Source organism: Physella acuta, unplaced genomic scaffold, assembly GCF_028476545.2.
Source record: "Physella acuta isolate Inbredline_101_S28 unplaced genomic scaffold, ASM2847654v3 ptg002053l, whole genome shotgun sequence".
NCBI lineage: Eukaryota > Metazoa > Mollusca > Gastropoda > Physidae > Physella > Physella acuta.
In genome coordinates this window covers 89,388-104,353 of record NW_026733556.1, presented here as the reverse complement: position 1 = coordinate 104,353, position 14,966 = coordinate 89,388, and the positions used below count along the sequence as shown (strand labels likewise).

The window sequence follows — 14,966 nt, the reverse complement described above, 5'->3', positions numbered from 1 at the left end:
TAACAATATGTAAATGTATTTTTTTTTTACTGTAGTTATTTTTTGTAAAAAAAATGATCTAGTACGAAACTGAGCAAAAGCAATTTTATCTTTTAAAATACCAGGAGCCAGTTGTCAAATTTTGCACCCGTGGCTACACCACTACAACAAAAAGACAAGATGCGTGGAGAGACCGATGTACACTTCTCTCTGGCGACTAAAGAAGAATTCTGGGACGATGGTCCGATATATATCTATGAAGCTTTTGCTCAACATTCCTACAAGACTTTAGAGACGTGTAACAATACGTGTGTTGAAGATAATCATTTGTGTAAAGCTAAAATTACAAGTGATTTCAATAGACTACTAGCAAAAGATTTGATTGTACCGAAACCGTTCCTTGCCAGAGGGCAGTATATTTTTGATTGGGAGAAAAAATATTTGAGTTATCCACCTTTGAACGATACAAAAACGCTGCCAGATTTGAAGTTGTCTAACGTGACAGTTGAAAACACAAGACAAGGTGTGGTCAGGTGTAAGATACTTGAAACTATACACGGTCGTCTGGATGTCGTGGATGGGTACGGGCGTCAGAGAACCAAGGGAGACGATGTGGTCAGGGTGTGGATGAAGGGCAGTAATTCAACTGGATATGCTGTAGTGGGTGATGTCTTGGATCTAAAAAATGGCAGCTATGTTTTCAATGTCAAATGTCTCTGGACTGGAGAATCTTCGGTAGAGTATTTGTTTTTCTAAATGATCAAAAAATACTTAATCAAAACTGTTACAGGGTATTTATATAGTAATTTTAAACAGTTTTTTTTATCAGAAAGTTAATTTTATATCATAGTTAATTTCACATTATATTCGCATTGCGTCTTTTCTTCGTATCAACTTTGGAATAAATTGGCTCTGTAGTAAAAGTAGGTAAAAGTGAGTAAAGTTTTGTTGTCTAGTTTCGACTCAAAACGGAATAAAAGCACAAAGAACCGTGTTAAATAAAAGCTTGGAAAACTGAACAGATTCAGCAATTGAATAAATCATAAAAGATTGCGATTTAAAATGATTCAATAGAAAGTGGCGAATTCGTAACATAAATTCTAATTTTTTTTCAAAAAATATTTCCAATAAATAACTTTTAAAAAGTAATTTTTATTCTCATTTTTAGTTAGTGCTTTACGCTAAAAGAGTTCATGCTGAACTAGAGTCTGTCGATTAAAAGTGTTTCCATCTTTACCTGGTATTTCACGTCGGAATCTTGTGATAAAATTATTCTAATCTTTAGCTTCACGTGGCCATCGCCTACCCGCGTGAATTCATCAGGACTGTTATCCACCAGGTTCACATTGGGGCAACAAGATTCATGACCGCCAGATTTAAAAAGAGAAACCGCGTGGAGGTAAACGCTGTCAAAAGCTACATTTTTCACTCACTTTTAACTTGCATTTGTTTTTTGACTATATATATATAAATATAATTATATGTATATATATGTTAACAATATTTATTATCTAATTTTTGTTAAAAGGACACCATTTGTTTTCAAACCCCAAACATACCGGGTTGGGAGTGTATCTGTAACTTCAGCAAGTTTGGTTATGAGAATTATTACTGTGGTAGACCGAGGAATAATCAGTAAGCTGTTGCACACACACTACACATACATACATTCTCTCTGTATGTATGTATGTATATATATATATATATATCAGGGGCGGAACTACAGTGCCGCCAGACCCCGCAATGCGGGGGGGGGGGGGCCCACGCCGTTTAGGGGCCCACAGCCGCCCATAATCTTTTTTTTATACTTAAAATTAATTTTCTTGCATTTTTGACCTGATGGTTGTTTTGAAAAAAGAATACTGTAGCTGCGGTTGGAGTATCTTTATTCTATAGACACCATCCCACGCTCTTGTATATTCTTTTTCCTACAATCAAACACACGCTGTTGTCGGCAAAATTCTTTTGAAAAAAAACATCAATGGCGCGAGAGGCCGCTAGATATTAAGACGGCTTTTTGAGACCATCCCAAATTTGGTACTGATGGATAAAAGCACATCGGTGCTTTTTTGTCCCTTTTAAGTTCCTTTCTCAGACCTCCCCTCCCGCTCTTAGCCTTACAAGAAGCGAATAGATAGCGCCTCAACAACTAAGCTGGCTCGTATCGGTGGTAGTGTAGGCAAACTAACGCTCCAACAACTAATATCCAAGAAATAAAGTGCCGACATTGTTTACGTTTAATGACCACTGTTCTAGAAAACAAGGCAAACGTCTCAAATAAATACAGTAGTGATAATATATAGTAGCTAAGACATGCTGTTGCGTAAAAAAAATTTTTTTTAAATATACACATTAGCTGTAGTGTGAAAGATAGGCAAACGCTCAAACCACTTCCATAAATTATTTCCCTTTTTCAAATAGTCAAATAGGGTTGCTCAAAAGCTCTTTTTAATAGATTTGTAATAATCAAATTAAACAGCAATTACTGGTCTTAATTATTATTTAAAAAAAATAAGTACTAAAGAATGGTATAGTATGAAAATAAAACGTAGTTAAAATTAATGATATAAATACAAAAAAACATAAAAATAAACATAACACGAGACACCATTACTTATACAAAGCTTCATGATTGATATACTTTTGACCGACTTAATGATTAGGGGTATTAAACATAAATGAAAACAAGAGATTTTCAAAACAGACCAATGCACTCATACACATGACATGGTGTTGTGATTAGATTTAATTGAATTTTTTTTTTCAAAACCCGATCAGGCCAGAAAGGAGTATCCTATGTTCGTATTGTGTTTATATATATATATATATATATATATATATATATATATATATATATATATATATATATATATATATATATATATATATATATATATGGGGGGGGCCCAAAAAATTTTTTTGCGGGGTGGCCCATATTTTCTAGTTCCGCCACTGATATATATATATATATATATATATATATATATATATATATATATATATATATATATATATATATATATATATATATATATATATATATATATATATATATATATATATATATATATATATATATATATTGTCAGTGAGATTATTTGTCCTTAGGGTATTTGTTCATGTTATTATTTGTGATAATTATTTGAGATAAATAATCTCGAATACATTGTCTGAGATAATTTGTCATGAGACCGTTCCACCCATCTGTTCATCTGTTTGTCCAAACTTTTTTGTGGTGTTTCCCTGTTTGTCCTTGACAGGGCTTTCCCATTTCTATAATTAAAATTTTTGTGAACAGTTTATCATGCGACGATTGGATAGAAGGTGGATACTTAGATGTATCCCCGCCCCATGACGTTACAGGCGCTGAAAGAAGTCTGATTAAGTCTATTTGCACGTAAGTTTTTTTTTTTAATCAATAAGATTTTATGAAAAAGGTTATTAACCCTTGACTTACGTGTAATCATCAACTTCTAACAAATAATTTAAAAGTTAACCATAACAATTATAATGTTAACTTACTATCTTCTAAAATATTTTACTTTGCAAAGTTTGCTATGTAATTCATGTTCTTGTCTTTCTTCATAATTGTAACAATTAAACATTTGAGTTAAACTTTACTACATTAATTTTGTTCTGGCTTTTGAAACCTCTTCCACAGTAAACCACCAGAGCGGACAGTTGCTCACAATTTTCAAATATCTACTGAAAATACAGGTACCCTCGTTGTGTTGTTTGACTGTTTACCTAAATCTAACTCCATATGTTATTTGACTACAGTTAACCTCAGCTTTGTTGACATGGGTTCATCCATACCAAGATCTTATTTTTATGAGATATTTTTTGTTTATATTATAATGTATTAAATTTGTTAGTTTTTTACATCAACAAACAAAAAATTCTTAAGAAAGCTTGTTAGGATACTATGTGGGAAATAGAAATTGATGATTACTGTTATTTGAAAGATCAACACTTCATAGAACACCACATCTTTGTTACGTATATCAATTATATTTTAGAATGAGCATTGCTTCTTACCCATAAATTTTCGGTACGTTATATTTAAGCGTACATGTATATATATATATATATATATATATATATATATATATATATATATATATATATATATACTAGCTGCATCCCGTGCTCCGCCACGGTAAATCTTTTTAAAATATACCAACTTTGGAACAGAACAAAACAAACAAAAACACAACACAAACAAAACACAACCACAACCACTACACAACCACATTACAACCACAACACAATCACAACACAACCACAACACAACCACAACCACAACACAACCACAAAACAACCACAACACAACCACAACCAGAACACAACCACAACCACAACCACAACACACGGTAAATCTTTTTTAAATGTACCAAGTTGGGAACAGAACAAAACTAAATACAACACAAACGAACGCAAAGAAAAAACAAAAACGAAAAAACAAACACAACACTCAACATAAACTCAATTTAAATGTAATCATAAAGGCATATTGCTCACAGTCTATCCCGTAGCGCCAAATCGCGCCCTTTCCGAGCGCCGGCGGAAAATTTCGATTTACACCCTCCCACCTCCCTCAAACTTTCGATTTCCACCCTACCTTCCCCCCCCCCCTCTTGCTACGCCTCGGTTATAAAACCCCTAGCTTTTCCGCAAATAAATTAAAGGCAGTATTTAGAATATCCGTGTTTTACCGACCATATTGCACTTTATAAATTCATGCATTTTTTTCAGTACTTTTAAAAATTTACAATAATTTACAATTTTCATGACTAAAACCATTGCGCACCTAATGAACGTGATGACTTAATATAATAATGGAGAATAGTTGATTAAAAATTATAAGTAGCAAACATTACATTCAGTGAACATAATAAATAAAAAATAGCCTTTTATCAATCAATGCTAATTATAATATTCCAACAATAATGTACTCTTACACGTCTGCATAATTTGCATTCACATTTTGCTAATTATATTATTCCAACAATTATTCCGTCTTGCAGATTTTGCATTCACATTTTTAGCGTGAGTTCAATTTATTTTTAAAATACCTCCCTTGGCAAAATTACTAAACAGTTTAATTAGATTTTTCTAACCTACAGTTATTATGTTATTAAAATGTATCCACTTTTTCTAGGAATATTAACGAAAACTATATTTGACATTGATCCTTTTAATATGTTTTAGTAATGTGCGTGTATTTAATATCCTCTTTACGTTATGCTAAATTGTACAAACAGTGGAAATTATAAAATAGCTCTATGCCGCTATATAAACAAACCCTACTCTAATACTTATAATAAGACACTGCGGTGCACTGAAAAGCACAGCATGGTGCGTAGTTTACTTTTATAGTCCCAAAATCTATAGCGATGACGGACGGACGGAAGGAAGGAAGGAAGGAAGGAAGGAAGGAAGGAAGGAAGGAAGGAAGGAAGGAAGGACAGACACAGCCCGCTTATATTATATATATATATATATATATATATATATATATATATATATATATATATATATATATATATATATATATATATTAACGTTATTGATTGTTAAAATGCATGTCTAGATCACAGACGTCGTTTGCTTTATATTTTGCAGATAACTTTCCAGAGTTACCCCCCTGTCACATGTCAAACAAAAATGTCACCTGGACAACAGCGATGCCTAAAGGCATTTGGACACCTGGCAATATCTGGAAGTCTCTGGTCTGTAAGGACGTAGGGGTCATCAATACAAGCTGGACATTAAAATGCCTCAGAAACACATCCGTCTGGATCTTCGGGGACTCAAATGCCAGGTTTACCTATGATGGGATTCTAGAGCTGACAAAATGTAACAAAACAGAAGGTGGATACCCATTGAGAGGAACATGCACCAAGCCTGAGACTGGACTCTCCATAAATGTATTTTGCCACGAAGGACCGGTGTATACATACTCACAAAGAAATGAAAATTATACCGGGATTCCAAGTTTTATACAGAAGCTCCCAAAAAACCAGAAACATATTCTTATCATTCAGTATTACCTCCACTACACGGCTGCCCATCTCGCTGTGCTGTCGTTACGTATGAAATCTCTGAGATCTGCCATAGAAAAACTGCTTGAAGAAAACCCCAACGTCTTGATAGGACTCAGAGGTCCTCACATTGCTTCTTTATATTACAATTACAACCATGCAATTGGAGGAGATCCTTTAGGACCCCGGTATATCCATATAATACGAGAAAGATTCAAAGGCCTAGAAGATAAAATCGTGTTCTTAGATTTGTGGGAAATGTCCATTGGAATAGAAAACTTTGATTATCATCCACCACAGTATGTCAATCTTGAGATGTTCAAGTTTTTGTTGTCTTTTCAGTGCAATTAGCCCGAAGGAAGATATTCCATACTCTAAAGGATCACATGGATGATAAGAGTTAAAACTTACAATTAATTATTTGGTTAAATTTGGACTATTTAGTTTGTTTTGTTTCATAATAATTATATATTTGCACTTAATAAAATTTCTTAAAATGAATCCTGTAAATAATGTATTATTATCCCCCTTGTATGTTGTATTTTAATCTAGCTATAAAACATGTAGGCTGACAGGCTCATTTTTAAAAATGTATTTGTTGTTAGACTTTAAGTTATCTTGGTCAGTTCTTACAGAAACAGCATGGAATGACAAAGTTTAGTAATATTTCATTCAAATTAAGTTGCTTTTTAATGGAAGCGGTAAAAATTGGTTGATCTATTTCTTCTTCATATTTTTTCCTAAATATATTCATGTCTGAGAATTCAAACAAGTTCAACTTCTTGGACGAAATGCGCTGTGGTCTCCAGATCTGTGGGCGGGGGGGGGGGGCACCCCTCACAGCTTTTCACTGAGTGGAGTATATTGAGGCCAGAATTTAGTCCGCGTCTTATTGTACACGTACCAGTACTGTAGGACGTACTGTGTGTTCTTTGGGTTACGCCACCAGGGCCAGATTCGTCTGCACCAGCTTATAATTTCTTTAAACATGTTGATCCGATTTAATAGCTCATTGAATTCGACAATTATACAAACAGACAAACATAGCTATTTATTATATTATTAGCTGCACAACGCCTCACAAACCCCTCTCTCGAAGTCCACACTTAACCATACTCCTCGCCCTTTTTACACACAAATTCTGCGCCTCCTCCACCCCCTTTTAACATGGCACTTACCTACTACGTCAAATAAATTGTTTCAAAAGACTTATTTATTTGCTTTCTTGCTTTTTCTCAGACTATTCTATTTCTATCGATATTTGTGTTTGAGTTTTTTCTGACCCACTCAACAGTCCTTAAAATATTCTCTAAGCGCAATGCAAATGAATTACTTTTGTACCTAGACCAACACCTTATTTTTACTTTCTCGTATATACGAAGTAGGTGCCTATAGAGAAAGTCTTGTAATCGTGCAATAAAAATAACTGATGCGGAAAAACATAATTTAGCAATCTTGTCCGTATGTCTGTGTGTGTGTCTGTGTGTGTGTGTGAGTGTGTAAACAGGATAATTTGAGTACCTTTACAGCAAGGTTGATGAAATTTCATATATAGTATTTTATCAAAATCGTAGATCCTGAACAACTTTTGAGCAATTTCCGATAACCGGAAGTTGTACTTTTTCTACTTTGAATATTTTTCAAAAGTCTATAACGTGAGTACTATTTCAGATAGATAAATGAAATTTCACATGTAAGTAAAAGATCTGATTTTCTACCTTCTGTCAAATTATGAGTAATTTCCGTTGACCTGAAGTACTAATTTACGCTATTTCCAATTTCTCAAAAAACGCATGTAAATTTATAAAGTACTAATAATATTGCGCACTATTATGCACATTTTGTTTTGGCGTTTGCTTGGTGCGCAATTCTTTTTTCTATGAGTTTCTATTCTATTTTTAAAAGTTTAAGTAATTAAAAATCATGTCTACATTCCAAGTTATATAAGAATTTTCGAGAAAGTTTATGGGAGATCACTCCCGGTTTAGTTACACACAAACTCCGCCCCTGCCCCGTTTTTAACATTGCAATTACCTACTACGTCAAATAACACATTGTTAAACAAGAACTTGTTCGTTGTTTCCTTGAATTTTCTCTAACTATTCTTTGGGTATTTGTGTTTGAGTTTTTCCGCCATCCATCCCACCCTCTCAATTCCACAGCCCTATAAACGTTCCCCGAGCGTAGTGAGAATCTGTGACTTGTGTGTAAGCGCTTTCTCTTTTAGAAGCCGTTGATTTTTCCTGGAGTTTTTGCGTTGCTTGTTGTGAACATGTTAGGCAGAGGCAAGTAATGGAAAATGTATTATTTAACACCGTTTATGGAACAATATTTAACACCGTTCATAGAACAATACATAAACACAGCAATAAAATCACATCAATTTCTTTCAACCAGAGTTGCGCACCAACTCTAGTCATAAACGCACTCTTTGGCATGTAGTGTAAAAACATAAAACGCCAAAGGTATGAGAAAATTTATTGTTTTCCACAGCAGTTAGAACAATAATACATGCAGACAGTCGGGTAATAAATGTATTCGTATTCCCACAAGTAGTACTAACGCTGCATTTTATTGACACAATATAAATCACTGTTTTTAATGCTATGTAGTCTAATTAAGGTAGGAGCCTTTCTTTTTTACAAGCTTTTATTTAACTTGCTTTCTGTTTCTCTCTATTTTCAAGTATTTTCCTATCGACAAAATTTTCGGGCACTTCTAACCGATCAATTTCTCTGAAATTCGGCACGTATGTCAAGACCCAATGACATTGCAATTCGGTATTAAATTTGACTCGATTGGATGCCTAATTTATTTTTTTATGAATTAATTAATGTTTTCTGAAATTCGTAGTCTGTCTCACTACTACTATTCCGCACTAATAAACGCGCGTTATCATGTTCATTTGGTGCGCAATATTTCTTAGTCATGCAGGTTTAAGGTATACACATTTTTAAAGTAGGCCTACTACAAGAAAAAATATTTTTAAAACACATTAATAAGTTTTTATTAACAAGCTTGTATGTAAAATTACACTAAAAAAGGAGAAAATTAATTATAGTTATTTAAATTGTGGTTTATTATAATATATTTTTAAAAAATCCTTTTATTTTCTCCTTTTTAGTGCATTTTTACATAAAAGCTTGTTATTACAACGCTTTTATGCAATTTTTTACAAGATTTTATTTATCTTACATTGTCTGTCGTGCTAAGTGTTTGAAGGATTGAAAAAAAAATTAATAAAAAATAATTTAATAACTAGCACTAATTATTCGCTAAAAAAAAGAAAATACATGATTTTCTTCAAAAATATAATAATGGACCATTTTTTAAATAATAATTACAGTATGGGTCATTATATTATCTAATATAGGCCTATACCTTTACTAAAATCTAAAAAGTGACCCACGCTTTTCTTTTCAGTTATTCAAATAATGGAATCCGCTGCTGATGAGATTTTCGTAAAAAACTGATTTCTCCTAACCAAAACTTTAGACTAACTCTAGTCAAAGACGGACCGCTAGCCTTTAGTTTCACCTCATTAACTTTAATAACGTCGTTTAAGTAAAATCTACCGTTTTATTTCTTTGTAAAGTAGTACACCTATGTAAGGAACGTAAGGGAGGGTAGTGTGCTAGGCTACTAATCCCAATGCTAATCACATTATTCATTAATATATAAATTAATTTATGTTCGACAGGAATGATAACTTTGATATAAGTAAAACAGGTTTAAAATTCAATGGACCTCCTTGAGTCCATCCGGTTCAAATAGATAGGGAAAGTAAAAGCGGCTGGGCATTGTGCTGATCACATTATCCCGTAATGTGCCGAGGTCAAGAAACAAAAGAACATCTGCTCAATGGATTACTAGGTCTAAAGAGGAATCTTTACTTTGTGTTAAACTAAGCATTCTGCCTAGCTTCGCTTATGTTCGCTTATTAATTAATTGGTGATTGGCTGTTATGTGGAGTGCATCGGGACTAAATTTTTTAACAGTGAGTAATTTCATGACATGCTAACATTGGTGGAGTATTCGCAAACTTATTACTCGCAAGGTTATTATAACAGCAAAGGCTTTATTAGTAGTGTAAATCAAATATTACATTAATTTCACTTTTGCAATTGATTTTTACATTTTGGTACAATAACTTTACTAAATTTATAACGAAATATTTATTTAAACGAATACTATACTTTGTGATTTTAGTTTTTTCTAACAGATTGTATAAATATTATTTAAAAATTATTACTTTAAAAGTTACCTCCCTGTACATAAACCGAATGACGTAGTCTTTGTTTACTTTACGACAGACAATTGTTTATAAAAGAAAATACAGCATCTAGACAAATCTAACGACCATAAGGATTTTTTCCGACGGGAATAATGTTGTTGTTTTTTCGTTACCCTCCAGGGTCAGTCTACGACCTCACAAAATATTAGGGGATCGTTCGTCAATTTACTTATTAAAATCTCATATTAGGAGAATGTCACTCGAGGTCATTTTTTTTAGACCAACAGTTTTTCCATACGGCATGGTAATCTATATAGTAATCTATGCAGGTTCATGTAAAAAATTAGCTAGATGTACAGAGGTTAAGTACCTGAAATTTGTGTTGAAACTACCCTGCTTTTCGCATAAAATACAAAGATTATATAGGAAAATACAACTGGACAGTTTTGACACATTTTTAAATTTTTCCCGGATACGGCGAGTTTTTTCTTACACTCCTTGAGGTTTTTCTACCACCTCACAAAATATCAAGTGGTGTTGTTCGGCAAAAGTTTGTTTCGTAATATTGCTCATATAAAGAGAATTTCACTCGTGGTCACATTTTAGCCAAACCGACAGTTTTTCCGTACGGCCTAGCCACTTACCTAGGTGCATGCCAAAAATTAGCGTGATGTACAGAAGTTAAGTACCCTGAAATCTTTATTGAAATTACCCTCTGTTTTTCACATAAAATACCAAGATTATATAGGGAAATACGGCTGGTCAGTTTTGACCACTAGGATTTTTTCCCAGATATGCCGTGTTTTTTGTGATACCCCTTGGTGTTCTTCTACCACCTCACAAAATATCAAGGGGGGTCGTTCGGCAAAAGTTTTTTTCGTAATATTGCTTATTTAATCGCCGGCCAGTCGAGGTCAGTTTTGACCCCCTTCTCGTGGACGGTGCGGCCAACCGGCTTCAGCTCTCGTGTTCTATTGTCCCAAGGCAGAATCCTGCCAAAGGTGAAGCGCCTGCGACGCAGGAAAATTCCCTATCGGGAACCCGGGCACTTTGCTTTCTATATATATAGATAGGTAAAAAAATATAGCCTTCAAAAGAAGGATAGTCAGGGGGTGGGGGGGGGGGGGGAGAGAAGCACTACTTGCTTCACTACTTGCTTCTCTTTTATTTAAAACTAGCCGACCCGCGGCATATCATAAGCCGCTATTTAGTTGTTGTTTTTTCTACTTTTCGGTAATTCATAACTTGTGAATTCGACAGTACCAACGCTGCCACTGAAAATATTTCTTTAAAACACTATAAGTACCTCGTTAAGGACGATATCCCCCCCCCACCGTTTCCCCCCCCCCCCCCTCTCCGTTAAAGTAAACTCCACTTAATTACCCCCCCCCCTACGTTTAAAATCGTTTCAAACTAAATTATCTGCCCCTAATAGTCGTCACTAAACCCGGCTCTGCTTGTAAACAGCGTGAACCACAGCTCACCAGACCATGAAGGGGTGGGGGTGGTAGGGAGCGCGCTTACAGCTTGTTTTCAAGCGACTCCCAGAAGAGAATTATATATATATATATAGATACGCTAAGGTATATTTAATTAAAATGTCGAGGCAGATTTTTTACCTCGTGATAAGTTACTGTTTAGCACTGATAGATAGTTAAGATATGAGTCTTTGTTGTTGTTTTTTTTTATGACCTGCCGTCCTGAATTATCTGTTCCCACCTCGCATTGTCTTGAAAGTTAACAGCTAGTTTATGTCTATCTGGTGAGTGTGCAGAGGCGTAGCGAGGGTGGGCGGGGGGACATATGTCCCAGGGCGCCGACCATAGGGGGGACGCCAAATTGAAAGTTTGAGGGGGGTGCAAATAAAAGTTCGAGCGGGGGGTGCAAATCGAAAGTTTGAGGGGGGGGGGGGGGGGTGCAAATCAAAAGTTCGAGGGGGGTGCAAATCGAAAGTTTGTCCCCGGGCGCCGGGAAGGGTCGCTACGCCTCTGTGTGTGTGTGTGTGTGTGTTTAATCTAGGGTCCTACACAGATAGAGCTGATTGTATCCAATGTTTGTTTAGACTTGGGGTCCTAAACACCCAGTTTTTTGTAGTTTCTTGGAGTTTTCGTTTTCGAGTTGTCTTCAGTGGAGTTTTGAATAGTCTGGGGAGGTATGTGTTATTTGTAGTTACTCGAGATTAGACACACACACACACACAACACCCCCCCCCCCCACACACACACGACATATATAGGCCTTTATCGCTTCCCAAAACCAGCTCAACTTCAGTTTTGCTGTTTCGATTATTTTTAGATTGATACAACGTTATGTTTGTATTCCACAAACCTTTAATGGTAGTAAACAATTTCGTGGCCATATTTCTTTATTACAAGTGCCTAAAACACTTTTATAAAATTCTACACTTCAAAAGCCACGTTGTGAATATTTTGTTGACAATATCATCAAGAGTGACCCTAGAATTAGCCTCACTGTAATCTTATCACTGAACATTAATTTAAACTTATCCCTTTCTCTAAACTCGAAATTCTGAACCTAATTGTTAGGATACTACATATTAAGTAAAGTTTCCCTTTCAAACCTGACAGTCTATGGGGCAAGTGAAGTAGAGTTCACTTGTTTCTGTGACCTCGGCATATGAAGAGATAGTGTGGTCAGCACTATGCCTAGCCGCCTTTACTTTCCCTAACGTGAGTTAGGTACCCATCAGAGTTGGGTGGACTCAGGGACGGTCTACTGACTTGAACCCGGATTCTAGCTCTAGACTTACGGGTTAGCAGACCAACTCTTTACAGCTAGACCACTCCGTCCCACACTACATATTAAATAGACGAATTTCTCACAAGAAATTACAGTTTTAGATAACTGTGTGCTTGTGAAGCTTCCAATAGTTTTTCATAAAAAATAGTCGTAAAAAATGCATTCAGTGCATTTTTGACGCCCTTTCGAAATCTATATATATATAATTCTCTTCTAGGAGACGCTAGAAAACAAGCTGTAAACGCGCTCCCTACCACCCCCACCCTTATATGGTCTGGTGAGCTGTGGTTCACTCTAAATGTTTACAAACAGAGCCGGGTTTAGTGACGACTATTAGGGGCAGATAATTTAGTTTGAAACGATTTTAAACGTAGGGGGGGGGGAAGTGGAGGTTACTTTTAACGGAGGGGGGGGGGGAAGGAGAGGGGTTATCGTCCTTAATGAGCTACTTATAGAGTTTCAGCGTTGGTACTGTCGAATTCACAAATTATGAATAACTGAAAAGTAGAAAAAACAACAACTAAATAGCGGCGTAAGATACACCGCGGGTCGGCTCGTTAAATATATTTTTGCAGAAATCTCCCTCGAGTATTGTCATCAACTTCCCCAAAGATTCATGGCTTCGGATGAAAGCTGTAGTAATGCATATACCACAAACAAGCCCACATACACACTTTCACCTTTTTACGTATATATATATATATATATATATATATATATATATATATATATATATATATATATATATATATATATATATATATATATATATATAACTGTCGTTCGAGCACACAACACACACACACACACACACACACACACAATCAGGGGACATGTAAGGGACGTAACACCTTGTATTGACTGAGGTATATATTCTCATCGTCTTAATAAACTTTGTAGTCCTACAAACTATATGAATCACAAATATGACGTATAATTCGCCATTCTACTACTAGTTCCGTTATTTTAAAATCTGTTATTATGCTAGACCGTTAGCCGCGTTTAAAATAGTTCCATTAAGATTAAATCCTTATTGATTAAATTCAATTTAGAACATAGGCCTATTGGAGATTATGATTTTAATAAAAATTCATATTTGTTATCCCTAAAATGGAATAACCTCATCTATATTGTTTGTCAGTTATATCATTATAATACATGCATTGCATATTTGAATATTTGAATTATATTTTTAATCGGGTTTCCTTGAGTTCGGAATGTATATGTTTATAGCCTACAAATTTTAGCGATGTTTTTTTTTTATTTTAAATTTATGTTACATTTACTTTTACCACTAGTCTCTGAATGTATAATGTCATTAATATATTACTATTTTCAAACATAGACGGTTCCATGTATTTCTTGTCACAGATTGAAAAGCTAATGAAGAATGAAATTTACTACGACTACCAATAGAAGCATCACCTTCATTGTTGGATTTATAACCGTGTATTGTTCGGTATTATATCTCTTTAAATGGTCAGTAAAAAAAATTATTATCAAGCATTTGCTAAAATATTGTAACATTATTAATTATCTTTTTTTTTTTAATCAATACCTATATTTTGTAAAGATATGTGCCGTTAAAGGAGTCCAATAAAAGACAAGTAATTTTATATTTATAAAATAACAGGCAGCAATTTTTAAATTTTGCACCAATGACCACGCCACCATACAAAAAAGAAACGACGCTTTTACCTCTACATGGAGAAGTTGACGTCCATTTTTATCAAGCGATTGAGGGAGAATTCTGGGACGATGGTCCGATAGATATCTATGAAGCTTTTGCTCAACATTCCTACAAGACTTTAAATACGTGTAACAATATTTGTTATGCAGATAACCTTGTGTGTACAGCTACAAGTACACAGGAATTCAATGGACTAATAGCAAAAGATTTAATGGTACCTAAACCGTTCCTTGCAAGAGGGCAGTATATCTTTGATTGG

General features: G+C 34.6%; 2 protein-coding genes across 2 annotated transcripts; both read left to right on the top strand.

Moving 5' to 3' along the window:
* The first annotated feature begins 159 nt into the window (after nt 1-159).
* Nucleotides 160-3,763, top strand: LOC131931919 (uncharacterized). The gene is made up of 4 exons (XM_059288749.1): nt 160-714; nt 1,265-1,378; nt 3,240-3,376; nt 3,760-3,763. The coding sequence occupies exons 1-4, from the start codon at nt 160-162 to the stop codon at nt 3,761-3,763; spliced, it is 810 nt and encodes a 269-aa protein (XP_059144732.1).
* A 1,903-nt stretch (nt 3,764-5,666) lies between these two features.
* Nucleotides 5,667-6,374, top strand: LOC131931918 (NXPE family member 1-like). The gene has a single exon (XM_059288747.1). It carries the CDS (start codon nt 5,667-5,669, stop codon nt 6,372-6,374), a length of 708 nt encoding a protein of 235 aa, XP_059144730.1.
* The last annotated feature ends 8,592 nt before the right edge of the window (nt 6,375-14,966 follow it).

Excerpts from the sequence above, each read along its gene's own strand:
- LOC131931918 (XM_059288747.1), top strand. The coding sequence starts at position 5,667 with ATGCCTAAAGGCATTTGGACACCTGGCAATATCTGGAAGTCTCTGGTC.
- LOC131931919 (XM_059288749.1), top strand. The coding sequence starts at position 160 with ATGCGTGGAGAGACCGATGTACACTTCTCTCTGGCGACTAAAGAAGAA. Across the intron at positions 715-1,264 it reads TCTGGACTGGAGAATCTTCG|CTTCACGTGGCCATCGCCTA; the intron begins GTAGAGTATTTG and ends TCTAATCTTTAG. Across the intron at positions 1,379-3,239 it reads AAAAGAGAAACCGCGTGGAG|GGCTTTCCCATTTCTATAAT; the intron begins GTAAACGCTGTC and ends TGTCCTTGACAG.